The sequence below is a fragment of the Hemiscyllium ocellatum genome, chromosome 13 (genome assembly GCF_020745735.1).
Source record: "Hemiscyllium ocellatum isolate sHemOce1 chromosome 13, sHemOce1.pat.X.cur, whole genome shotgun sequence".
Taxonomy (NCBI): domain Eukaryota; kingdom Metazoa; phylum Chordata; class Chondrichthyes; order Orectolobiformes; family Hemiscylliidae; genus Hemiscyllium; species Hemiscyllium ocellatum.
In genome coordinates, this window is record NC_083413.1 from 14362517 (window position 1) to 14390355 (window position 27839).

General features: G+C 42.4%; 2 protein-coding genes across 6 annotated transcripts in view; one reads left to right on the plus strand and one right to left on the minus strand.

Moving 5' to 3' along the window:
• LOC132821781 (mediator of RNA polymerase II transcription subunit 12-like protein) overlaps window positions 1-27839 on the plus strand; it is a 604412-nt gene that overhangs the window by 165303 nt on the left and 411270 nt on the right. For all 5 annotated transcript variants that reach the window (XM_060834551.1, XM_060834553.1, XM_060834556.1 and 2 more), the window contains exon 15: window positions 1624-1806. In XM_060834551.1, coding sequence (XP_060690534.1) covers window positions 1624-1806 — 183 coding nt within the window. The remainder of the gene's footprint in view (window positions 1-1623; window positions 1807-27839) is intronic.
• Window positions 6257-10422, minus strand: LOC132821433 (G-protein coupled receptor 171-like). The gene is made up of 2 exons (XM_060834019.1): window positions 10140-10422; window positions 6257-7722 (listed from the first exon to the last, which is right to left on the minus strand). Exon 2 carries the CDS (start codon window positions 7686-7688, stop codon window positions 6696-6698), a length of 993 nt encoding a protein of 330 aa, XP_060690002.1. The 5' UTR covers window positions 7689-7722; window positions 10140-10422; the 3' UTR covers window positions 6257-6695.

A 27839-nucleotide genomic window follows, 5' to 3' on the forward strand; every position in this document is an offset into this window, starting at 1 on the left:
AAAAATGAAAGAACTGTGGATGCTGGAAATCAAAAGCTAAAGCAGAAATTGCTGGAAAAAACTCTGGTCCAGCAACATCTGTGGAGAGGAAGCAGAGTTAACGTTTCAGGCCCAGTGACTGTTCTTCAGAACACCATTTATATGTTTCATAATATCCTACTCCAGTTCCTGTGACTTGGCACTTTTAAGATAGTCCTTTAAAAGTATTTTGTTACCTTCCCCTTGTATGGGTCACCTTCAAAGAATATTATGTGTATCCATCCTAATCTTGAAAGAAAGGCTGTGAAATTGGCAACTGTTTATTTAATCATGGGATGAGGGCATCACTGACCAGTCCAGCATTTATTGCCCATCCCTCATTGCCCAGAGGGCAGTAAAGAGTCAACCACATTGCTGTGGGTATGGAGTCCCATGTGGACCAGACTGGGTAAGGATGGCAGTTTCCTTCCCTAAAAGACATTAACGAAACAGATGGGTTTTTCCAACAATCGACAATTGATTTGTGGTCACCATTAGATTTTTAATTCTAGATTAGTATTGAATTCAGATTCCACCATCTGCTGTGCGGGATTTGAATCCGGGCCCCTATCACATTCACTGGATTGACAGTCCAGTGACAGTGCCACTAGGGCATCGCCTCCCCACTTGGTTAGATTATCTTTTAAACACAAAACCCAACTTGTTCACTGATGCTTGTTGGTAATGAAGTTTCCTGTCATTATCAGGTAAACTTAAACCAGTATGGTCATGCTCTGAATTGAATGTAATGATTACTGCTCCCAAAAGACCACCACCTCCAGGGTGACGAGAGGTGGCTAATAAACTCCACTCCCACAAAAACATACTTTTTAGAAACTGTCAGAAATGTGATCAAGAACTTTTAACCTGTGGATATTCAAGAAAACAATTAATCCATCCCCATAGTAGTATTTTGGGTTGATTACATGCTGCTTTTACAGGAGTTTACAGGTAAAACATTTAAAAGGCAAGTGGATGGGAAGGGTTGAGAGGGAGATGGGTCAAATGCTGGCAAATGGGGCTACATTAATTTAGGAAATCTGGTCAGATGGATGGGTTGGCTTGAAGGGTCGGTATTCATGCAAGCGGAGTTGGATGCTGGAGATTAGAGTCAAGATTAGAGTGGTGCTGGAAAAGCTCAGCAGGTCAGGCACCATCCGAGGAGCAGGAAAATTGGCATTTTGGGCAAAAGCCGAGCGTTCCTGATGAAGGGCTTTTGCCCAGAACATCAATTTTCTTGCTCCTCAGATGCTGCCTGACCTACTGTGCTTTTCCAGCACCCCTCTAATCGTGACCTGTTTCCATGCAGTATGTTTCTATGATTCTATGACACATGCTTAATGTTTACAATATTTTGAATGCTTGGCATAAAGTGAGATTATCACAGTTATGTTCTTTTGGTGTAAAAGGGATCAAAGGGTATGGGAGAGACTGGGACAGGAGACTGAGTTGGATGATCAGCCCATGATCATGTTAAATGGTGGAGAAGGCTAGAAGGGCTGAGTGGCCTCCTCCTATTTTCTAAAGTGTAAGACTGTATCCTTTATTATTAGTTTTAGATTTAGTTATAAGTGCTAATTTCCTTATTGGCCATTCTATTTACAGATTTTCTCTCCAATGCCTGGAGATTCTTTGACTTGTGAGCACAGTACCAACCCTTCCTTGGAACAAGGTGCCCAAAGAGATGAGAAGCCAATCAGAAAAGAGAAGCAGAAGGAGCTGATCTTCCCATGCACTTATGAGCACCCTCGCCACCTTCAATATGCCACTCACTTCCCCATTCCCCAGGTAAGGAACTACTGTACCAGGACCCATCAGAAGAATGTTTCCAAAGGCAGATGAGGAACACACAACAAAAGGTTTTATCAGATTGTATGTCAGTGTTTGACTGTATTATCTTGAGAGGTCAAGTGCTTAGTTTGGATGAATGAATGAGAGTTCAGTGTTGCTAAGTTTTCTCTGTTGAGAAGACCATTTGACCATAATCCTTTCTGTGCATCTTTAATGTGATAATCTTTTCAGTGGAATCTGTCAATGTTTAGGCATAATATCTGAAATTTCAGACCAAATGCATGTGGGGCGATGGGGGTGGAGGGGGTTGGGTTTTAAGTGTACTTTTCAAAAGAACGCATGGCTCCATGCAAGTTTGTGCTTAAGTTATCACAAGTACTGCGACCTGGTTTCCTTGTATCCACCGGAGTATCTCAAAACAAAGGTTTCGTCAAGATGCCCGAGAAATTGAATTGCTGCGAATGCTGCTTGACAATATTGTAGACCAATGTGTGCAAGGATCATCGGTAGCGATTGCAGGTTAAAGGGAAATGGCCCAAAACACAGGGTATACAATAGGCTGCTTCTGCTCACATTACTGAGACATTGCTGATGAATTTATGGTAGGGTGTTGTAAAGAAATGGGCACTTGTTGAGTTTGGAAGCCTAATTGCAATCTTGACAAAATGATAAAGCCTTTTAAGATGTACAGCTTGCTTGGAGGTAAGGGTTGTTGTTGGCCGCCACCTTTTATTAAACCAATTCTGAACCAACCTGTATATTTGCTTATTTGGGAGGCAAAGTACATTTGTAGTACTTGGCTTACAATGATTCTGCTAGATTGAGCCATTTGCCCAAACATTGCACACAGAATTCTTTCAATTCAGGTGCTGTGTGCTCAGTCTTCTGTAACTGCTTAAAATTGGTCAGCAGAGTACCATTTCCTGATATACTGTGTGATACAAATGTTTGATGGTACATGTGTGTATAACAGCTGAGTTTCTCTGTGTGGGATTTTAACTTGGGTAATGACAATTTGATGACATAGAGTAGTTAGACAGCCAGCTAATAATACATCATTTAATAGTCATCGGTGTCTTTCTCAGCGGTAGTCTGAGCTCGTTTTTGTGGAACAGTCAATTGTGCACACAAGCCTTCTGACTATTCTATTATATATGTCAATTTGTCGACCTCCTGGTGTGTTTTTAGGCCTTGCTCGTTTTATTATCCATAGGCTGCTAAGAGGGACAAGATAAGAGAATTTTATCCCTCCAACCTATTCCTTCATTCAATAAGATCAGGGCTGATCTGTGACCTTACTACCTTTTACCTCATACTTTCACCTTTACCTCCTATCTCCGAGCAACAATAGTTAACAGAAATCTCCCAATTGCTGAATTAAAATGAATAGTTAATCTAACATCTGTATGTAAGCTGTAACGTCTTACAATAAACAAGATGGCCAAAAAACCTTTTGGTCTTCCAAAAAGCAGGTTCTGACAAATTAAGAGGATCACCCCCTGGGGGACAGCAGCCATTAAACTGACTTCCTAGCCTTTCCATCTTTCCATTATAGCCATGTTATTATTGTGTGTCTGTCTATGTAAGTGGGGTTTTGTAAGTAAGTTAGACTTTCAACTAATAATTATACACTGATGGTTCATAATTATCGCTGAATTTTTGTCAAGTACAGAAAACTGTCTTGTGCTTTTTGTCAACCTTAATCTAAAAGACTGATACATTTGGGAAATTTGTGAACTTATAAAATCTTTTAACTTTTGTGACAGCTCTGGGCCTTGGCTTCCAGTGCATTATCCCAGAGAGTCATGACAGGATGGGCAGCCAGTCGTTCAAAAGTATCTCTGACTACAACCTTCTCAAGGTTAATTAGGGATGAAGAAGACCTCTGGCAATTTGCCAATCATGCCACTTTTCTTTAAACTCCAGACTGCACAACCTTTTCATTTCTGTATCTGGTTGGTGGCTGATAGGCAGCCACAGATTCTTTGTTGGTACCAGCTGAAGTCAGAATTGCGCTGTTTGCCCCACTTCAGGGAAAGAAAAAGCATTGCGTCACGACAAATGCCAGTGTTCATTTTAACTTCGGTATCTTGCCAACATAATGTCTTGGAAAGGGTGGACGCTAGGAAATTGTTTCCATTAGATGAGGAGACTAGGACCTATGGACACAGCCTTAGAATTAGAGGGGGTCAATTCAGAACAAAAATGCAGAGACATTTCTTCAGCCAGAGAGTAGTGGGCCTGTGGAATTCATTGCCACAGGGTGCAGTGGAGGCCGGGAACGCTAAATGTCTTCAAGGCAGAGATTGATAGATTCTTGTTGTCTCGAGGAATTAAGGGCTACGGGGAGAACGCTGGTAAGTGGAGTTGAAATGTCCATCAGCCATGATTGAATGGCGGAGTGGACTCAATGGGCCAAATGGCCTTACTTCCACTCCTGTGTCTTATGGTCTTATGGTCTTATAATTTCACGGACCCTCGGGAGCTGCTGTAGAAACAGAAAATGTCAGCAAGGACAGGTCAAGAGGAATCCAAGGTGAGAGGCAGGTGTAAATGTTCAGAGTCTCTGATTAGCTGCCCCATAGCCTGATGGGAGGGTGAAATAATAGGATTCTGCCGTGAGTTACCATACCAACACCAAGTGTGGGATGGCTCAGTTGGAGTTAAAACCCCTGTTACTCTTCAAACCATTGCTCTCCATGATATAGGTAAGACTAATACTTGTTCAGAACAATTCTCGTCTAGTTTTTAAAAGGACTTCAGGCAAAAGGCATGGGTGGAAGGGAGTGGGATATAAGTGACCAGAAAGGAAGACACTGCAACTAATGTTGAAAAAAAGCCTTTCTTTACCATATCAGTAAATATGATTAGCTGAAGAGTTAAATAGGGATTGATTATAGAGAGCTACCATGGATAGTGCTAACAAGTATCAATTTTGAGTGAAAACTGCTCATCAATTTAACACCTAGTATAGAGAGAAGATGGAGGGTTCTCATGGCACATGGTAGTGTCCCTACATCTGGACCAGGAGACCTGGTTTCAAGTTCCACCTGCTCCAGAGGTGTGGTAATACCTTTGAGTAAAAAGTGAGGTCTGCAGATGCTGGAGATCAGAGCTGAAAATGTGTTGCTGGTTAAAGCACAGCAGGTTAGGCAGGAATGATGAAGGGCTCTGGCCCAAACCATCGAATTTCCTGTTCCTTGGATGCTGCCTAACCTGCTGTGCTTTAACCAGCAATACATTTTCAGCAGTGGTAATACCTTTGAACAGGTTGGTTAGAAAGTAGATGCAAGGGGAGGAGAAGAAGGAATTAAAACAATAAATTTGAGTTGGAAAGGTAGAAATAATTTGATTAATCTGTTCAGATATGACACATTTGGGGCATGCTGGACTTCAACCTTGACCACCTGCTCTAGAGGGAGGGGGCACTACCACTGTACTAGAGTGAGCCAGATTTGGCAAGTGATTGCCTTTGCATTCACTGCAATTGTTAAATCTGCAGTTTGTACAAACTGAGAGGAAAATAACACTGAGTTAAATCAAAAGGTCTTTGCTCAAACAAAGTGCAGGACCTCCAACAATGTACAAACAAAGCCTGCAGCTATTTTCTCTAATAATTGTTGCACATTTTAAAAGCTAGGCAGGAAATGTAGTTTTCATTTTCTTCAAAAAAAAATGGCTCTGCTGTTTTAATTTTTTTGTCCTTTTGTGTCCTCAGCTTTTGTTTTTAAAAACACATCCTTTGTCACAATGTCTACCCTTGCTTTGTAATGATTGACAGATAGAAAACTGCAATAGAGCTTTAAAATGTACACTGAGGAAGGGGTTGCATTTACACTGAGTCAGATTCTGAGCGTGAGCCTTAGTCGTTTTATAAACCAATTGATTAGCTTTAGAGGTACAGTCTCTGTTGTGCAGGGTATTTAACAGCCACACTGGGCACAATGAGAGCCCAAGAGCACTGGAAAGATTAAATGAGATTAGTCTATTTGCTAGTATTGAATATGGAAGATGTGTTGATCAGGTCAATGGGATAAGCAACCCTCCATTTCATTTGAGTGGTGGAACCATTGACATGGATTTTAGTTGGTGCGGGGCAGCCCTGGGTTTTAATCGTTCATCACAAAAGCTTTCAGTTTAGACTATGCTATTGAAGCCCATCAACTTCTGCTTCTAAGATCAACGTGCAAACACTGAGCAAAGCCAGCTCCTGTTTCTTTTAAGTGGGTGACTCATTTTGCTTGTTCCTTTCCCACACTTATACCAACTTCTGCCTAATAAAGGATCCAGTCTCCACAGCCATGCAAAGTGTCACCACAGAACTGAGTTCTTGTAAATTTTAAATGATCCTTGACTATGTTAGGAAATTGGAGACCACATGGGGGAGGCACTTGCTCCTCAAGTGGTTATCCTGACCATTATGACAATTGTTTATTCAATCACCTCTTTAATTCAGCTTGAGTTTCATTAAATACAATATATAACACTTAAACTTGAATAACATTAGTCCACAGTGTTGCACACATTGCGCAGAATCTTTTTCAAAAGTCATAAGCATCATATAATCTATCGGTAGTCACAAGTGCACTTTCCACACAGCATTTTTCTTTTGTCAAGCAAGTTTTCTTGAAATAGTTTACCTTGCGTCGTAGACTTATAACTTCGACCCAAGCACAAACTCTCTAACTCCCCAAAGTAAAAACGTTGTCAGTATGGTTTTTCTTCTTCTTCTTCATGCAGTTTATTTGCTGAGGAAATTGTAGCATCACAGCAAAAGCTTCAAACGTTCCTTTTAAACCTCAAAATTTGTGCCATTTGTTTCAATGTTTCTTCTTAGTATAGTTTTGGGGGACATAAAAAACAGAATGGATAGGTGACTGTCCACTTTAATTACACAATGTCAAGTTGGTCTCATTTGCTGCCTGTTCAGCCTCCCTTTTCTTGTGTTTCATCTCTTTGGCCAATCCAAACGTTTGAGTAATTTTTGACCGGAATGATTTGCAGAGGTAAAAATACAAAATGGGGTCAAGGCAGAGATTGAGGACGGCCAGGAGGAAGGTGCATTCCTTTGCCAGAAACCAGGATCGCTGCACAGTGCAGTCTCCCACCGGCTTGTACTGACTGAGCGTGTACGGAGTCCGAACAATGTGATATGGGACAAAACAAATTATGTAGATGCCAGTCAGTATGAAAACATGCCTCAGAGTTTGCTGGACATCTTTCTGCATTTCTCTGTCCTTGTTTTTGTACAGTTTCTTCACCACAAGGAAGTTGGAGGTCAGCATCATCGCCGAAACGTTCATGAATATTGCAATGCAGATAAAATTGGTAAGGACATGCCAGTGCAACCCCAGTGTAATTTTGATCTCTGCACACTTGAGAAGAGGTTTTGGCTCTATGGTTTTGATGGGGATTGCCATATTAGGCACCATCAGCAGCAGGACCATTCCCCAAATGACCAGAGACATCATTTTTGCAAAACCTGGCTCTTGAATCCTTTGGAATCTCGAGTTTCCTGAGAGGTGAATATATCGATCTATGCTAACGAAGCCCAGGAAAATAATCGATGAATACATATTTACATAGATGAGGCACGCTGTAACCTGACAGTGGAAGATTTTCAAACCCCATGGAGCAACTCCCAGGTCAACAATTATTTTGAATGGCAGAGCCAGACTCAGTAGGAAATCGGCAGTCAGCAGGTTAATTAAGTAGATGTTGAGGCATTTTCTGGCTTTCCTTTGGCTTATGAATGACCAAAGTGCGATGCAACTCCCAATAATACCAATCAGAAAGATTAAGTAATAAAAATAAGTAAAAGGTTCCATATTATTATTGATTACACATGGTGTATGGGAACGGTTTGGCACAGAACTCATGGTGTGCAGCTGACCACAACAAAAGTATTCGGACCTGAAGTAGAAAACACAAATGGGAGATTGTAAATCATTCCAGAAACTAACTTGCAATGTCAAAGGCATTTCATTATTTATGCAATTCTGACTTTCTATGAGAAGTCAGGTACAATTGATAGAGAAGCACTTTGATAGGTTTGTGAAGCCAAAGTTGAGAGATTCTTACTGACCTGGAGAGCAGCCTGTAAGTGCAGTTAAGGTTGCATCTGGTTTTGTTGTTCTGTTTCAGAATAGGATATGAATGCTGAACAATGAAGAGTCTGGCTGCTTCAGTCCCCAAACCCTTCTGCTCATCTACATTTGAGAAAGGAAGTACGCTATTTACCTACTGTCCCCTGTTTCCCTTAGAAGGAAGCAGCTTGTCGGAAATGCTTGATGATTCAGAAAATGTGTCACCTGCACTTTAGTGGGATGCTATTAATGACCTTTCTGGAAGTTAAATACCGGTTTCTTGCCTGTCGTTTCGTTATTAAAGTTCTTTTACATACCAACCACATTGTACATTCCCAGTTACAGTGTACTCTCGGACTGAATTTCCCTTATTACTCATGTGCGTGATAGGCAGTTGCTTTGTTTCAGATTACCAGAAGTATGCGTGTTTATGAGCAATATTAAGTCTGTTTCAGTGCCCCTACTATCAAAGGCATCTCTGCTACAAGTATAACCTTGACTTTTTCAAGCTCAGTTCGAGGTTCCTTTCGTCCCTCCCCTGTTCATTCATTGCTGAGTGTTTGACTTTCGTATGGTAGTACTTTGCTTACAATGGCCTAGCGATTCCAGTTGATGTTTCAGTACGTTTCTTTCTTTAAGGAACATTTCTCTATAAACCAATGTGCAGAGAGCCTTTTAAGTATTTGCTTCTGCGAAAAGGAAATCAGTGAAACAGAAACAGAAGTTGTTGCCACAGCTTGACAGAAGGAAGTGAAATAGATTAGGGTTCAGATAAACATTGTGGTGGCTGCAATAATAAAGAACATGCAAGCAACAAATCCTCCAAATGGAGCAAACGTTTTGCGTGTCGGGCAGTTTGATGATAAGGAGAGTGATTTGAATTCATTTTCATGCACTATGTATTGCTGGTCTTATGCATTCACAGGAAAAGAAAGCAAAAGTGTTTTAAGGGTAGCAATGTTTTTCATAGGATACTAAAAACAAAACCCACATAGAATTCTCGAATCCCCTGCACCGCGAAGCCCAATGTGTCTCTAGATCTCTGTGTATCATTGTCTCCTGTACTTTACAGAGCCTGACACACCAACCCTCCAAAGGTCATCTCACCCAGACCCACTGCACTCCCCTCTCCCTGTCCCTTTGCATTTCCTGTGGCTAACCCATCCAGACTGTACATCCCTGGACAGGTAAGCACGGCCATTCCACTCAACCTGCACGTCGACTCACTTCCTCAGCAAGGCTGAGGTAAGACTGCAGTAATTAAAATTTAGCACGCATGTAGAAACCCATAATCTGGTTCTAAAAATGATGAAAGGGGCTGGAAGGCGACAATCACAATACAATTTCTGAAGAAAGTTAATAATCTCACAACATCAGGTTATAGTCCAACAGGTTTAATTGGAAGCACACTAGCTTTTGGAGACACTCCTTCATCAGGTGATTTTCGGAGCGTCGCTCCGAAAGCTAGTGTGCTTCCAATTAAACCTGTTGGACTATAACCTGGTGTTGTGTGATTTTTAACTTTGTACACCCCAGTCCAACACCGGCATCTCCAAATCATTTCTGAAGAAGATTCAGTAGACTGGAAACATTAATTCTGCTTTCTCTTCACAGATGCTGCCTGCCCAGCAATTCCTGTTTTTTTTGTTGTTTCAAACAACTCAAACTTGCACTGTCCTCTCAAGCTGGTGGCTCTGGCCATGTCTGTTTTCTTGCATTTGGTGACAGATTTAGCTGGATTTCTGTGGGATTGCAGGCCCTTTATTTCATAACACAGGCCATCCTCAATACAGCTACACCATCCCATCCTACCCTTCATGTAAATGTTTTATAGACATTTGCTGTGTATGAAACTGATGTGTAAAAAAAAAAATTACAACCCATGCTGACAAAATAAATCCAACTGCTTGGAGTGGCGGGGGGTGGAAGGGGAAGAAATATTAAGCCAAAGCACTCCAATTAGGCATGTTGTTAACAGAATCTGTCAATATGTCTTTCACGTACGCAAAGCAAAAAGAAAAACCCTAGACGATCACCAGCTTTGAATGTTTTGGCTTTGGCTCACAAATTCATTTTTGTGAATAAAGTTTTGAAATTTACTCCAGTTGTTTTTCTACATCACGCACTTTTCAAAATAAAAGGTTTAGTTTTAATGTGTAAACATGATAGCTTCTACTCAACTAGCGAGTCCCAGTGCTCGATCTGTTTTTAAAGAAGCGATTTGAAGACAAAGAAACTCCGTACCTGATTGACAAGATGGACCGCTTTGTTCCCAATGAGCTTTGTTAGACAAAACTCAGGTTTGTGTTAAAAGAAGCAGCTGGCTATTTGAGTGGCGCAGAGCCGACGGCAGCATCGTGTGGAAGTGTAATCTCTTTGCTCATGTTTTCCCCTTATTTCGGAGAGTGGTTTTCTGTGGGGTGTGTGGTTTTCTGAAAGTTTAGTTGATTGACGTAGATGAAACTCAACCTTCACAGCCAGCCTGCTGTATGTGTGTTCCTGTCTGTGCTGAAAGGGTCCTGTACACGTTTTTGATCAGTGACAAATCTTATTACAAAGCCACTGTCCCTCATGAAACACCGTTTTTTATGTGGGTGGTTCCCAGCTACCACCCCTCGAGTATTTCACAAGGGGTAACGTGATTATTGCCAGATTTTCTTATCTATGCCGTCATAAGAATTATACTGTTTCCTTTTCCAAAAAAAAATTGTGACTACGGTCTGGTGAAAATTCACAGCTGTCATTCCAAGTGATGCTCCTTTCATGCTTTCTCTCAGATTCGTGATCAGGAAGGGGGTGACGGTGGGTGAAATGTCTTCACAGAAACCAGCCTCTCCTCACCAAGTCGGCCTTTATTTACACATGCATGGGATGTGAAGTTACCCCAGCTAGCTCAGAGCCGGCTCCCAGAGTGAGCATAAAACATAGGAGTGGAATTAAGGCCATTTGGCCCATCGAGTCCGCTCCGCCATTTAATCATGGCTGATGGGCGTTTCAACTTCACTTACCAGCATTCTCCCCGTAGCCCTTAACTCCTTGTGACATCAAGAATTTATCAATCTCTGCCTTGAAGCCATTTAGTGTCCCGGCCTCCTCCACACTCCGCAGCAATGAATTCCACAGGCCCACCGCTCTCTGGCTGAAGAAATGTCTCCGCATTTCTGTTCTGAATTGACCCCCCCTCTAATTCTAAGGCTGTGCCCACAGGTCCTAGTCTCCTCGCCTAACGGAAACAATTTCCTAGCGTCCACCCTTTCCAAGCCATGTATTATCTTGGAAGTTTCTATTAGATCTCCCCTTAACCTTCTAAACTCCAGTGAATACAATCCCAGCATCCTCAGCTGTTCCTCATATGTTTAGATTAGATTTGATTAGATTAGATTACATTACAGTGTGGAAACAGGCCCTTCGGCCCAAAAAGTCCACATCGACCCGCCGAAGCGTAACCCACCCATACCGCTACATTTTCCCCTTACCTAACACTACGGGCAATTTATCATGGCCAATTCACCTAACCTGCACATCTTTGGACTGTGGGAGGAAACTGGAGCACCCGGAGGAAACCCACGCAGACACAGGGAGAACGTGCAAACTCCACACAGTCAGTCGCTTGAGGTGGGAATTGAACCCGGGTCTCTGGTGCTGCGAGGCAGCAGTGCTAACCACCGTGCCGCCCAAAAAACCTGTTAAACATGCCGTTCCAGGGATCATCTGTGTGAACCTCTGCTGGACACGCTCCAGTGCCAGTATGTCCCTCCTGAGGTGTGGGGCCCAAAACTGGACACATTACTTCAAATGGGGCCTAACCAGAGTTTTATAAAAGTCTCAGTAGCACATCGCTGCTTTTATATTCCAACCCTCTTGAGATAAATGACAACATTGCATTCGCTTTCTTAATCACTGATTCAACCTGCATGTTTACCTTTAGAGAATCCTCGACTAGCACTCCCAGGTCCCTTTGTACTTTGGCTTTATGAATTTCCTCACTGTTTAGAAAGTAGTCCATGCTTGTATTCTTTTTTCCAAAGTGCAAGACCTCACATTTGCTCACGTTGAATTTCATCAGCCATTTCCTGGACCACTCTCTCAAACTGTCTAGATCCTTCTGTAGCCTCCCCACTTCCTCAGTACTACCTGCCTGTCCACCTAACTTCGTATCATCTGCAAACTTCCGAGAATGCTCCCAGTCTCTTCATCCAAATCATTAATATATAATGCGAACAGCTGTGGCCCCAACACTGAACCCTATGGGACACCGCTTGTCACCGGCTGCTATTCCAAAAAAGAATCTTTTATCCCAACTCTCTGCCTTCTGTCAGATAGCCAATCCTCAATCCATGCCAGGAGCTCATCTCGAACACCATGGGCCCTCACCTTACTCAGCAGCCTCCATGTGGCACCTTATCAAAGGCCTTTTGGAAGTCTAGATAGACCACATCCACTGGGTTTCCCTTGTCTAACCTACTTGTCACCTCTTCAAAGAATTCCAACAGGTTTGTCAGGCACAACCTCCTCTTACTAAATCCATGTTGACTTGTTCTAATCCAAGAATTTAGAAACCTCATCCTTAACAATGGATTCTAGAATTTTACCAACAACCGAGGTTAGGCTAATTGGCCTATAATTTTCCATCTTTTGTCTTGATCCTTTCTTGAACGAGGGGGTTACAATGAGACATTTCAAGAGAGTATTAGGTGATCATTTGTGTAGAAATAGTGTTCAACATTACAGGAAAATAGGAGAATGGCACCTGGTCTTGTTGCTGACGTGAATAGCCAATGGCCTCCTGCATTGTTACAATTCTGAGATTCTACAAAATTGGATTAATGGAATTGTGAAGAATATTTAAAATCCTCTTTTCTAAATTGATAATACCACCACCCCAACCTAGACAGATACTTTGGTTAAAAGCAATTTACTCTAAACCAACCAAAGATGGAATCTAGAAAGCTTTTCTCTTTTTACGTTTGGCCAACGTAATGATTACCCAGTCATCCTTGCACCTTCCATTTTTCATGCATTTCTGCTCATCCTAAACGAGCCCAACTTTCAAGAGTTCTATTTCCTTGACAACTTAAATTGAAAATTTGCGTCCTTATTCTCAAATTTCTTGTTTCTTTGTGTAATTTCCTTTAAGTCTCCAGCCCCTAAGATCTCTGAGCTGCTTCAGTCCCAGTCTCTCGCTTGGTCCCAATTTTCCATGACCTCACCATTTGTGACTGCGCCTTCTGTTTCCTAGTTCCTAAATGACATAATTTTTAGCAGAAATGCCTCATTCTCTCCCTCTTTCTGCCTGTTTCTCCACCGAGTCTTCTCGAATTTGCCAGAAGCAGTACCAAGCATTCCTAAAAATGAATTGTCACTCTGATAGAACTATAACCTGGCACCTCCTACATGTCAAACAGCATACATTAAGACTGACGGAAGTGAACCAGTGGATCTATTAATGAATAATGGTGGATAGTTAAGTATTAAACAGGGGGATGGCAGAGAATCCACAAACATCAGCACCTTTAACAGTGGGGGAGCCCAGCACATCAGTGCAAAAGACAACGTTTAAACATTGCCTGAATCCTTGGCCAGATTGAGTGAGCTGTCCATCTCTGCCTCTTTAAGGTTCCCACAAATCCAGTCTTCAACCAATTTGATTCACTCCATACGATACAGAGGAACAGCTGAGGACAATTGAGATGCAATAGTTAGTGACCCTGCCAATATTCAAGCAGCGTTAGTGACAACTTTGGGGTGGCATGGTACCTCACAGCAGCAGGGTTCCAGGTTCAATTGCAGCCTTGGCGACTGCTTGTGTGGAGTTTGCACATTCTCCCTGTGTCTGCATGGGTTTCCTCTGGGTGGTCCAGTTTCCTTCCATAGTCCAAAGATGTACAGGTCTGGTGAGTTTGCCATGCTAAATTGCTCATAGGTCCATTAGTCTGAGGGGAAATGGGTCTGGGTGGGTTACTCTTCAGAGGCTCGGTGTGGACTGGTTGGGCTGAAGGGCCTCTTTCCACACTGTAGGGAATCTAATCTAATATAAACTTGTGGTCCAGAATTTTCCGTGTCCCCACACAACCATCCAGCCAATTACCAACCTGTTAGTTGACTTGACTATCAGTAATATAACAGAAGAGGTTGCCTGTAGTGCTATCAACTGTCACTTGCGTCCTGACATTTGGGTTGGGAATGTGATGGAACATCTTTGTTTGCCTTGATGTTTAAACTTCCAGAAAGACTTGAGAAACATGCCGCCATCCAGATTGCTTGATTGGCACCCTATTTGCTACCTTCCATGCTCACTTCCTCCATCATCAATGCACAGTAGCAGCAGTATGTGCCATCTGCAACTTGCAGTGCCAGAACTCGATTCTCCTCTGATCGCCGCTTCCAGACTCATAAACCCTCCCATTTGGCAGCAAATGCATGAGAACAATGACTACCTCGCTTCCAAGCCCCACACTGTCCTGACCTTTGAACTATGTTGCTATTCCTTTACTGTCATTGGGCCACTATGCTGGAACTCCCTCTTCACGGTCATTGTTAGTGGCTCTGCACCCATGTAAAGTAGCCGTTCAAGATGGAAATTCACCATCACCTTCTCAAGTAACTGGGGAAAGGAAATAAATGCTGTCTTAATCAGTGATACCAGTTTAACTGAGCATTATGTCATTTTTTGTTTTGCTACTAGTCCTGTAAATGATATGTGGCACTTAATTTAGAAAAGATTTATAAGGATGTTGGAAGGTTTGAGTTAGAGAGAGAGAGAGAGGGTGAATAGGCTAGGGCACTTTTCTCTGGTGTGTTGGAGCTTGAGATGTGACCTTGTGGAGGTTTATGAGATCATAGGTGGCACAGCGGTTAGCACGGCTGCCCCACAGCACCAGGGTCCCAGGTTCGATTCCAGCCTTGGGCGACTGTCTGTGTGGAGATTGCATGTTCTCCTAGTGTCTGTGTGGGTTTTCTCCGGGTGCTCCGGTTTCCTCCCACAGTCCAAAGATGTCCGGTCAGGTGAATTGGCCATGCTAAATTGTCCGTAGTGTTAGGTGCATTAGTCAGAGGGAAATGGGTCTGGGTGGGTTACTCTTCGGAGGCTCGGTGTGGAATTGTTGGGCCGAAGGGCCTGTTTCCACACTGGAGAATCTAATCCAATCTAATTATGAGGATGGATAGGCTAAATAGCTGCAATCTTTTTTCCCCAGGGTGGGGGAGTCCAAAACTAGACGGTGTAGATTAGGTGAGAGAGGAAAGATTTAAAAGGGATGTAGGAAGCAACCATTTCACACAGAGGGTGGTGTCTTAATGGAATGAAATGTCAGAGGAAGTGGTGGAGGCTAGTACAATTACAGCATTTAAAAGGCATCTGGATGGGTGTATGAATAGGAAGGGTTTGGAGAGATATGGGCCAAGTGATTGCAAATGGGACTAGATTAGGTTAAGGTAACTGGTCGGCATGGACTGTTGAACCGAAGAATTTGTTTCTGTGCTGTGCATCTCTCTGTTAGAGGTGCAATAAAAATGCAAATTGTTGTCGAATGCCTGTAAGGCAATATTGCTTTTACATTTATAGAGAGGATCTCTGGTCAAAGCAGTCCCAGCAGTTTTTGGAGGACAATATGGCAAATTTTATATTCTGCATTTTAACCAATGATCTGGTGAGGAAGGATGATTCAGCTTTCCTCTTTCTAACTTGCTGACAGTGGAACAAAATTCTTATTTCTTTTTAGCATCTCTCAGCAATTTAAAACCAACATCTAACTCAATGAAAAGGAACACCAGTTACCAGGTTTTCTTGAGTCATAATGACTGATAACCTCTGGAAGAATAAGAAAAACAAATCAAACATGCACTCAAAGACAAGTACTAAGTTATAGTCACCGAGTCATACAGATGGAAACAGACTCTTCAGCTCAGCTTGTCTGTGCTGACCAGACATTCTAATCTGTCCTAGTCCCATTTGCCAGCATTTGGCCCATGTCCTTCTAAATCTTTCCTATTTGCATACCCAGAGCTGAAAATATGTTGCTGGAAAAGTGCAGCAGGTCAGGCAGCATCCAAAGAGCAGGAGAATTGTCGTTTTGGGCATGAGCCCTTCTTCAGGAATCTTGAAGAAGATTCCTGAAGAAGGGCTCATGCCCAAAACGTCGATTCTCCTGCTCCTTGGACGCTGCCTGACCTGCTGCGCTTTTCCAGCAACACATTTTCAGCTCTGATCTCCAGCATCTGCAATCCTCACTTTCTCCAATTTATATACCCATCCAGGTGCCTTTTAGGTATTGTAATTGTACCAGCCTCCACCATTTCCTCTGGCATCTTGTTCCACAAATGCACCACTTACTGCTTGAAAAAAATAACCCCTTCATGTCCTTTTTAAAACCCTTCCCGCCCCCCCCCCCCCCCCCACCCACACTTAAAAGTATGCCTTAGAGTTTGGGACTCTTCCACCTGAGGGAAAGATTCTTGGCTATTCATCCTATGTCCTTCATGAATTTATAAACCTCTATAAAATCAGCCCTCAGCCTTTGATGTTCCAGCCTATTCAGGCTCACCCTAAAGGTCAAAACTTCCGACCTGTGCATCATCCTTACAAATCTTTTCCGCACACTCAAGTTTTACACTCATCCTTCCTATAGAAGGGCAACCAGAATTGAATGTAGTAAAAGTGGCCTTGCCAGCGTGTTCTGTACAGCCACAACATGACATCCCAACTCCTACACTCAATGAACTGACCAATGAAGGCAAGCATATCAAATGCCTCCTACACCACTCTGTCCACCTGTGACTCAACTTTCAAAGAACTATGCACCTGCATTTCGAGCTCTCTCTGTTCGGCAACGCACCGCAGGACCCCACCATTAATTATGAGTCCTGCCCTGGTTTACCTTAGCAAAATGCAACACCTCGCATTTATCTGAATTAAACTTAGTTTGTCACATTTTGCCCGTCTGATCAAGATTCCATTGTACTCTGAGTTAATCGTCATTGTCTACTACACCGCTGGTTTTGGTGTCATCCGCAAACTTACTACAACTGTACCCCGTATACTCAAATCCAAATCATTTATATAAATGATGAAGAGCAGTGGACCCAATTCTCATCCTTATGGCATTTCACTGGTCACAGGCCTCCAGTCCAAACAGCACTCTGCTTCTATCTCATCTGTTTCCTGCATTGAAACCAATTTCATATCCAATTGGCTGGCTCCCCTTGCTCCCATGTGATCTAACCTTATTCGTGTAAAAAGTGAGGTCTGCAGATGCTGGAGATCAGAGCTGAAAATGTGTTGCTGGTTAAAGCACAGCAGGTCAGGCAGCATCCAAGGAACAGGAAATTCGACGTTTCGGGCCAGAGCCCTTCATCAGGAATGAGGAGAGGGTGCCAGGCAGGCTCAGGTGGAAGAGTCCCAAACTCTAAGGCATACTTTTAAGGTGGGGTGGGGGGGGGGGGCAAGGATTTTAGCCTGCCTGGCACCCTCTCCTCATTCCTGATGAAGGGCTCTGGCCCGAAACGTCGAATTTCCTGTTCCTTGGATGCTGCCTGACCTGCTGTGCTTTAACCAGCGACACATTTTCAGATCTAACCTTATTAACCAATTTACTATGCGGAACCATGTTGAATGCTTTGCTGAAGTCCAAAAAGACAACATCTACCGCTCAGAAAAAGCTGGAAACTTCTCATTTCCAAGTAATCATCTGAGTGTGAATTAAAATGGGATGACGCGATTACTTGGTTTAAGTTTCGATAAAACAGCTATCCAATCCATCTTGTTTACTCCACATGAATCTTCTGGACTTGCCTCAATCTGTGGTCCATTGATTTTAGGTCAATACTACTTTTTAAAAAAAAGTTATTCCAGCAATGGGCCAATCAGACAATGGAAGTTGACGTTTGTGAGTTGATATTTGCCAGTATTATAACACCAGAAGATTTAGAAACAAAGGCATCATATTTCTTTAATGGTGAGAGATTGACAGACTCTTTTATGGCCAGAGATTGGATCAGTTACACTGGAGTTTATAAGAATTGGGGAGATCCTGTAGAATTTTTAAAATTCGAACTGGGCTAAGTGAGGTAAACACGGGAAAGGTATTCTTAATAACCAGGGAGTTCAGAACCGAGAGTGTCAGAGTCGAAGGATAATGGGGCAAGCGTTTTAAGACAGCTCTGGAGAAATCTCTTTATCCAGAGAGTGGTGAGCCTGCAGAATTCTCTACTACAGAATGCGGTTGAGGCCAAAACATTGAGTGTTTTCAGTAAAGAGGTAGATATAGTTCATATGGCTAAGAGGATCAAAGGATATGGGGACAAAACGGGAGCAGAGACTGATTTAGGTGATCAGCCATGACTTTTAAATAGGCTTGAAGGGCTGAATGGCCTACTCCCCCTATATTGTATGTTTCTATGTTAGAGTCAAAATTAAATGACTCTAGGTGAGAGTCCAGCAAGATTATTTGAAACTGCAAGCTTTCGGTGCCTCTGCTCCTTCCTCAGGCAGCTAGTGAGAGAGAATATGTTGGATGCAGTATAGATGAGTAAAAGATCAAAGAGTCATGCAATTCGTGCAAATGTATTGAACAAACCTAGATGGTTATTAAGTCTTTAATCAGTTAGAATGGGCATGCACGTTTTGATTGATTGATTGATTGATTGATATGTAAATCCCAGAATTTCTTCCAAGTCACTGCCCCAAGATAACTTCAGTTTTTTTCTGAATAAAGGTGATAACCTCTGATCAGACAATGCATTTTTGGTGTGAGGCCGTGTTTCAAGTCTGTGTGTATTACCAACTGGAGCTAGACTGGTTTTATTTCCAGATGAAAGTGAGGACTGCAGATGCTGGAGATGAGCGGCGAGAGAGTGGTGCTGGAAAAGCACAGCAGGTCAGGCAACATCTGAGGAACAGGAGAATTGACATTTCGGGCAAAAGCCCTTCATCAGGAATGAGGTTTTTTTTCCAAACCAGGAATTTATAAAATGCCACGTTCACTGACTGTCTACAGATCATGTGTGTTTTGAACAAAATAGAATATAGCTGCAAATATAATTTCACCTCATAGGTGGTGTGTGTGTGTGTGTGTGTGTGTGTATACGTCCTTGAGAGAGAGAGAGAGAGTGTGCCTGTGTGTGCGCTTAAGAGGGAATCTGTGTGAGGGAGTAGATGCCTGTGAGAAAGTGTGACTGTGTGTATGAGAGAGGGTCTGTGTCTGTGTGAGAGAGTGTATAGTATAATGGGGTCACCTGTGGTGCGACATGAACCTGATTGAGGCCATCCACTTGGCTACCCCCACTGGGAGGAAACAGCTCTGTCTGGCAATTGTTACGTGCTGTCCATTCATCTGTTGTCATAAGCATCTGCTTGGTCTCGCCAATATATTATGCCTCAGGACATCCTTGCCTGCAGCATACGAGGTAGACAACGTTGGCCAAGTCACATGAATACCTGTCATACTCACGGATAACCTGGTGTTTAATTTTTGACTTTGTCTACCCCAGACCAAGACTGATGCCTCCATATCCATGTTAGAGAGCTGTCGCTGTGCAAAATCACAAAAGTTAGGCTGCAGTAAATAATTGGGAAAGCTAATGGGAGGGCATTACTCCAGGTTTTGCTTCAGTGAATTGGTGTCACCCCATCTAGAGTACTGTAAATAGATTGGAAGAAATTCCGAGAAAATTTGAGATTTCCAATAACATTGGGTTATTTAACGAGGAAAGGTTGGTCTGGCTAGACTTGTCATTCAAAAATGACGTAATAGAAACATGGGCTGTTGACAGAATGGATATGGAGAGGGGGTTTCCTCTTGGAGAATCGAAGTGAGGAGCCACTATTTAAAAATAAGTGGACACCCATTTAAGGCAGATTGAATATTTTTTTCACATCGACCACTTCCTCTTGTAATTTATTCCACATGCACACCAAACTGTGTTTTAAAAAAAAAAGTTGCCCTTTGTAAATTCTTTTTCTCACATGTTAAAAATATGCACCCTAGTTTTGACCTCCCCCACCCTAGGGAAAGGACCTTGGCTAATCACCTTATCTATGCCCCTCATGATTTTATAAATATCTACAATGTCAACTCTCAGCCTCCAATACTCCCCTGCAGCACCTTTGCCCTTGTCCCCAATCAGTTTCCTCCCCTCCCTCATCACTGCTGCTCTTGACATTCCCCCCGCCCCCTTGCTTCTCAGTGTTGCTTCACCTATTGAATGCCTCACCAACAAAAAAACACCAAGGCTTTAGATGTGGGCACAATTGCACCATTTAAAAGACATTTGGATAAGTCCATGAAAAGGAAAGGTTTGGAGAGATATGGGATATGGGCCAGGAGTAGGTAGGTGGGGCTAGTTTAGTTTGGGATTATGTTTGACCTGGACTGTTGGACTGAAGGGCCTGTTTCTGTGCCCTATGACTCCCTGTTCCCTTCACTGTTCGCTCTACTCCTGACGTTGAATTGACGTCCTAAGCTCCATCTAGTGGCCATCTAAAGAGTGGCGACCGAGGAGCAGCAGAGTCTCCATTTCGAGCATAAGCTCTTCATCAGGAATGTTGGGAGCCCAAGGGGGCTGAGAGATAAATGGGAGGGGGATTGGGGCTGGTGGGAGGGTACTATCCCAGCTACCTACCCCCCCCCCCCCCCCCCCCCCCCCCCCAGCCCCATGCCACTCTCATTTATCTCTCAGCCCCCTTGGGCTCCCCAAATTCCTGATGATGGGCTTATGCTCAAAACAGGCACTCTCCTGCTCCTTGGATGCTGCCTGACCAGCTGCGGTTTTCCAACAGCACACTTTTGACTCTGATCTCCAGCATCTGCAATCCTCCATTTTTCCTAGTCCATCTAGTGGCAGATATCCATCAGTGCAAATAATTGCACCAGTCTGGTTGCTACCTTTTTAATGACCAAGTTGTAATGTCTGTCACCCTCCTACATGATGCATGGCAGCAATTCACCAAGGTTGCTTGGATAACGGCTTCCATATTCTCCACTTCTACTGTCTAGGAGGATAAGACAGAGTGCAGAGCTTGGCTGAGAAGTGACAGATGGAGTTCAACCTGGGAAAGTGTGAAGTGATTCATTCTGGAAGGTTGAATTTGAATACATATTACAGGGTTAAAGGCAGGATTCTTGGCAGTGTGGAGGAGCAGCGGGATTTTTGGGTCCAAATTGATAAGTTTGTTAAGATGGTGTATGGTATGTTTATTAGCAGGGAGTTTAAGTTTAAGAACTGCAAGGTTATGCTGCAGCTCTACAGAGCCTTGGTTAGACCACACTTGGAATATTATGTTCAGTTTTGGTCGCCTCATTATCGGAAGGATATGAAAACTTTAGAGAGGGTGCAGAGGAAACTTACCAGGATGCTGCCTGGACTGGAGGGCGTGTCTTATGAAGAAAGGTGAAGGGAGCTAGGGATTTTCTCATTGGAGTGAAGAAGGATGAGGGGTGACTTGATAAAGGTGTACAAGATGAAGAGAGGCACAGATAGAGCGGATAGCCAGAGACTTCTTCCCAGAGTGGAAATGGCTATCAGGAGGGGTCATAATTTTAAGGTGATTGGAGGAAGGTTTAGGGGAGATGCCAGAGGTCAGTTCTTTACACAGAGAGTGGTGGGTGCGTGGAATGCACTGTCAGCGGTGGTAGTAGAGTCAGATACATTAGGGACATTTGGCTAGGCACATGAATGATAGTAAAATGAAAGGTATGTAGCTTAGTTTGTGAGTCAGCACAACATCGAGGGCTGAAGTCAGCTCCAGCCTTAGCAGTATTGTGGGATTAATGACAGAACGTGAATTGCAGCAGTTCAAGAAGGCAGCCCACCACCAACTTTGCAATGGGTGTTTAATGCTGGTCTTGTGAGAGATGCCTGATAACATCCCATTATAGAGGAATCTCAATTATCCAAATGAGATGGGTGGGCACTGTTTCATTCGGATGATTGAATCAATTAACTCAATAATCAATGCCCCTCCTCTGGGGCTCGGAGTTTTATCAAGTTTCCTTTATCCTCGCTCTGCCTGCCTTGCTCCCTTACTGTGTCTCGGGACTCGCTTCTGAGCAGCGACACACTTGTGTCTAAGGGACCTGCAGCATTGCTGAAGCCTTTCCCCACTCCCCTGCCCCCAATCAGTTCAATGGGATTGACACAGTGAGCACTTGCTAAGTCCACTCCCTGTTTAGGAGACTAGGCAGCAGCACACTGCATGAGGCACCCCACCTCCCATCCAACCCCTAACTCTGTCCAATCTCCACCCCCTGCCCCCCCAACACCCCTGTGTAGAACTCCAGTGAAAGTGTAGAGAGAGAGAAAGGACAGCCAATCAGTCGTTTGGAGACGGTGCCTGGGCTCCCATCAATGTCCAGGACTGTTCTCGGCAGCATATCAGTAAGCTGTGTTCGTTTTTAATCATTGGAAACAAAAACGTGATCAGTGTTGGAATCACCTCTTTCATGTGATGTTTCTATTGGGACTTCATGATCTCCTCTGGATAATCCGATATTCGGACAATCGATACTCGGATAATTGAGGTTCCTCTGTACGTTGTCATTACATTCAATCAGTCAATTTAAAAAATAACTTTTGCCACTAGATGGAGCCTGGTCACTCTAACAATCCTAAATACAGCTTGTTCTGCTATAAGGCGTATTAATGTGAATTCGCTATAGAATGATTGACGAATTGCAGAAACTGTTTCTGAAGTACGAATTTTTAAAGCGTGTATTTGTTACAATGTGATTCTGGCTCCATTAATTTAAATAGTGCTGCTGTTACACAATTTTCTTACAACATGAGGGTTGCACGTGAATGGAACCAGCAGAATATAGCAGAACTGATTGTGGTACTGTAGTTGCAGAGTCATACAGCACGGAAACCAACTCTTCTATGCCAAACATAATCCCAAACTCAAGTAGTCCCACTTGCCTGTTCCTTGTCCATATCCCTCTAAACCTTTCCTATTCATACATCTATCCAAATGTCTTTTAAAGATTATAATTGTGCCCACATCCACCACTTCCTCAGGAAGTTTATTCCGCATGCAAACCATCACTTTTGTATTCAGTGAAACCATTTATTTTGCTAGGTTTTTCTTGCAGCTTGGAATGCTGTTGTGTATACAGAATTTCAATTTTTTCATTGGAATTCTTTTTCAGATGAGAAATGTCTGAAGGAACCAAACTCTGGCTTTAACATGGAAATTTATGGGAAGACTAGCTTCACTTAAAGTTGTGGTTTATGGAAACATAACTTCAACTTTAAATGAGGACTTGCATTAGAAGTGCATTTTAAGACTTGAAATCCTGTGGTACAATTCAGTAAAGAACATTCTAGTTAAATTTCTGTTTCAGCACCAATCTTAACGGTTGCACTGTGTACTGTTCCTAGTTGAGAGTGATGAATTTTTTAATTGATCATCCATGTTATATTTATATTGGAAAGAATTGAGAACTGACCTAAACTGGGTTTGCTGATGTGTGGTTTAGAGTCAGTTGTGTAAGTAATTGCAAATTTGTCTTGTGGTTGTGTTCTGGAGAAGCAAATTATACATGTTGGGTTTTTGACAAGCAGGCAGAAACCACGTGATCTTTTTTTGGGGTTACATAAACTGGATTGACTAAAAATGAAATGCTGTATATCAAATGTGACATTTGCTTACCCCGGCCGTTCCAGCTGTGTCCGTATGTGTGTCCTGTTTCATTTTTTGTGGTGACGTGATAGAGACTGTTTCAGTGCCAGAACAATTTAGATTCTTCAAGCTTCATGACCAAATCTTTTTAGCATTTATGCTTGTCTTTGCCTGCCCATCCAAAGTGTTCAATTCTTGTTCCTCCTTTTTCTTATCTTTTAATCATCAAGCACTTGGGAGGTGGTTTCTTCAATGAGCACTCTGAAAACACAAATTGTATTCATTTCCCCCCATTCTTTCTCCCTTAATCAGTACTGTTCTGGTGCATTGTAAGGAGAGGAGAGATGGGGGCCACTAAATTTACCTCCACAGCATTACTGCTGTTGGTGTTCAGAAAAGCTCAGAAACCCCAAACATTGTGGCCAATCCTTTCTTGGCATGGCCTGTTGTGACCTGAAGGGATATGTGCAGATGTGCCAAGTGCGTAGTGGAAGCAGATGGAATGTAGGCAGATTGAAATAGTTGATGCCTTGGTTTGAATTTTCCAAACTTCTCTCTCTAGACTTGGAGAAGATTCCATTTGATTTGGAAATGGTGACCATGACTCCTCCTTTTGTTAAAAGGAGAGGAAGGGAGATAGCAAGCAGAAAATGGCACGCCATCCATAGTGAAGCTATTATTAAAGGTGTTATTGCAGGGCACTTACAAAAGATTCAGGCAGTGTTAACATGGTCTTGTGAAGGAATTTAATCAATGTTTGGAGGAAGCAATCTGCATTGGGAACCGATGGTATTATACTTAGATTTTTTAGAAGGCATTTGATGAAGGCCTGATCAAAGGTTATTGTGGAAAATACAAGCTCACGGTAAAAGAGGTAACACATTGTTGTGGATAGAAGATTGGCTAGCCTGAAATAGTAGACCTAAATGGGCTCATTTTCTAGTTGGAACAGCATAATGGGTGGCGTGTCCCAATGATCACTTCTAAGGCTTCTGTCTTTTCCAAAATCATACAAGTGTCATAGATTGAGGTGCCAAAAGTATGGTTATTCAACTTGCTGATGATACAAAGTTTGGAAGAAAAATATGTTTCAAAAAGGATATAGATTGAGAATAGGAAAAGATCTGACAAGTGGAAAATAATGTGGGAAAATGTAGAATTGTCAATTTAAACAGGGAGAATGTAAAGGAAGTCTATGATCTAAATGGTGACAAACTGCAAAGCTTTAAGATGCAGAGATTTTTGGGTAAACTAGTACATTGCTAACAATTAATTAGTATGCAGCTACAGCAAGTATTAAGGAAAGCTAATAAAATAAAATTGTCCCTTGGAAAGGGAACTAGATTCAGAAGCAAGGAAGTTATGCTTCAGCTATATCAGGCATTGCTGAGACCACATCTAGAGTACTGTGTTCAGTATAGGTCTCCTTATTAAAGGAAGGCTATAAGTGAATTGGAAGCAGTTCAGAGAATGTTTGTCAGACAAGTACCTGGAATCAGAGCTTTGTCTTATAGAGAGACTTTGGACATGCTAGGTCTGTATCTGCTGGAGATTAGAACATTAAGGAAGGTGATAATATGCAGTGATGCTATAGCAGTATTATCCAATAAGAGGTAACTTGATAAAACACCCAGATCCTGAGGGCTGTGGACAAGCTGAATGTGGAGAGGATGTTTCCTCTTATGGAAATTCAAGAACAAGAGATCACTGTTAAATACCAGATGTTGAAATACTGGTTAGATGATGCAATCTCATCTAGTTTTATTTCAACTCCCACAGCACAAATGATTTTAAAATAATTTTTAAATTATAAATTTTCCAACACCTATATTTCAGTAGCATTTGGTCTTGGACATCCCTGCCAGACCATTATAAACCTTTGGTTATAAACGCTACTAGTTAAAACTACTCCCTTTAAAAACTCCCACTTATACACAGGCACACGCACACATAAAAACCTTGGTGTTATGGATGGAGGGAAAGACTGTGAAGGAATTTCAGTGGTTCCTGTTCACAGGGTGTCTGGGATGATTCCTGTTTGTGTTAGAATGCTGTTGATGGGTTCACTGGTTCACACTTGTAGAAGACTCCCCCACTTATTAATTACAAATTACACCTGAAGTGACTGCTAAATGAATGCTAAATTGATTTTCTTCAGGCTGAAAGTAGATTTTGGTACAGAGACTTGACACAGTTCTGAAGCTGCTGGTGAGCTGATGACTTTTTTATATCATGTTCACAGCCAAGTTGTTCAACTACCTGAGAACCAATGAGAAAGTTGTTGGCAGACGGAAGGCCTTTGTCATTGCTAACAGGTCTCTAGGCCATAGACCGATGAGATACTTCATAAACCTCCCCCGACTCCAGCTTGTCTACACCATCTCCCTCTAATACTTGAACCAGCGGCTGTGCAATGGGGGTGAGATTACCCACTTTGAAAAAAACATGCAGTAATCCATTAGCAATCTTTGGTTTAAAATCTGTCGTGTTCCCTTTTTTAATTGATAATTAAAAATATTGATCAATATAAAGACACAGTCTATACAGGACCCACTTTTGGTATGTGGCTTGTTTTCATCACTAAAACTTATTTACTCTTCCTTCAACAAACTTTCAGTTTGACAGCCTGATCTTTATAGCAATGCAAATGGTTGGAAATGAGAAGTTCCTTGCAACTTTTTTTATGACTCCTTTAGAGTTTACAATTTTGTAATATGTTGTTATTTTTCTGTCTTTACCAGTAAGTCCTCGCTGGCCTTTCCACTTTTCAAGTACTTCCCTTTTAAAGTAAACCATGTCTCCATGGTTGAAACCGGTTTCATTGGTCCTTATTATGAAATGAGGCATATTTGAGACTTCAGCTCTAATGATAGCTATTTTGCCTTCATATGGTCCACTCAGATGCTCCAATAGATCGAGCTAATTATATTCCCTTCCCAAATTAGGGCCTGATTGCTCTTCACTGAGAAACTTCATGATTTCCACCTAAAACAATCTGCTCTGGACTATATCCTCTGATCCTCAGCCGCAATGTCTTAGTGTAGATAGGTAATGTTTGTGCAGATGATTATTTATGGTTTGGCTGCTCTGCTGAAGTATTTTTGAACCATTTTGTCTCTCCTACTGTGTGGTCCCCTTCACATACCTGATGGCTAAGTGACCTTTTTGTTGTTGCATTGAGAACTGTTATGTTCAATTTGTGCACAGATTACTAAATATATTGTTAACAAAGTCTCTCCTCATCCATGAGCAGTGAGAAACATAAGCTGGTGGTCAAAGTCTGGTGCCTATCCACTTTTCTGTTCCCTTATCATCAAATATTTTCTTAACTGTGTATTGATGTTGACTGACTGAATCTGGCTGCCAGCTCTATAAAATGTGAAATAAATTTTTTTTCCCTTTGTCCCACATCCAAAGCCGCTACCTTGCTTATGGTGGGCTCATTACATGCTGTGACAAAGCCCTTCAGTATTTCTTATGGATTTCCCATCTATCGCTTGTCTCTTCTAGAGTGTATTGTTCTCATTCCCCCATATCCCTGTGTAAGTTTAGTCAAGAATTTAAGCATTTTCGAGGAAATGTGGGTGAGTTGTCAATTAGCATTTTCTCTTGTAATTTTCCACCCACTGATGGTAATAATCTCTCCCCGAAGTGTTATGTTTCATTAAAGGAACAGAATTGTGTACTGATTATAGGAGAAAGTGAGGCCTGCAGATGCTTGAGATCAGAGTCGAGACTGTGGGTGCTGGAAAAGCACAGCAGGTCAGGTAGCATCCAAGGAGCAGGCGAATCGACATTTCGGGCATGAGCCCTTCATCAGGAATGAGGCTTGTGGGCCATGGGGGTTGAGAGATAATTGGAAGGGTCCCCACTGGCCCAAAAGTCTCATCCCTGATGAACGGCTTATGCGCAAAACATCAATTCTCCTGCGCCTCTGATGTTGCCTGACTGGCTGTGCTTTTCCAGCACCACACACTTTCGACAGTGTCCTGACTGTGTAAGTTGCAAATTGAAAGATATTGTGGCTGCAAGAGCAGGTTAGAAGCTGCAAATTCTGCAGTACACAATGTTGCCTCAATCTCCAAATCCTGCCTATCATCTGTGAGGCACAAGTTAAGAATGTGATGGAATACCTTGTCTCTAATTGCTTGGATGAGTGCAGTTCCAATAATACTTGGGAAGCTCAAAGCCATCCATATTAAAGAAACCTGACTGATTGACATTCTGTCTATCACCTTAAACATCCACTCAATTCTCCACCCATCTACATGTTGCCACCACAGTGCAATCTACAGATTCACCCTTTGCCAGCACCTTCAAACTTGTGCCCT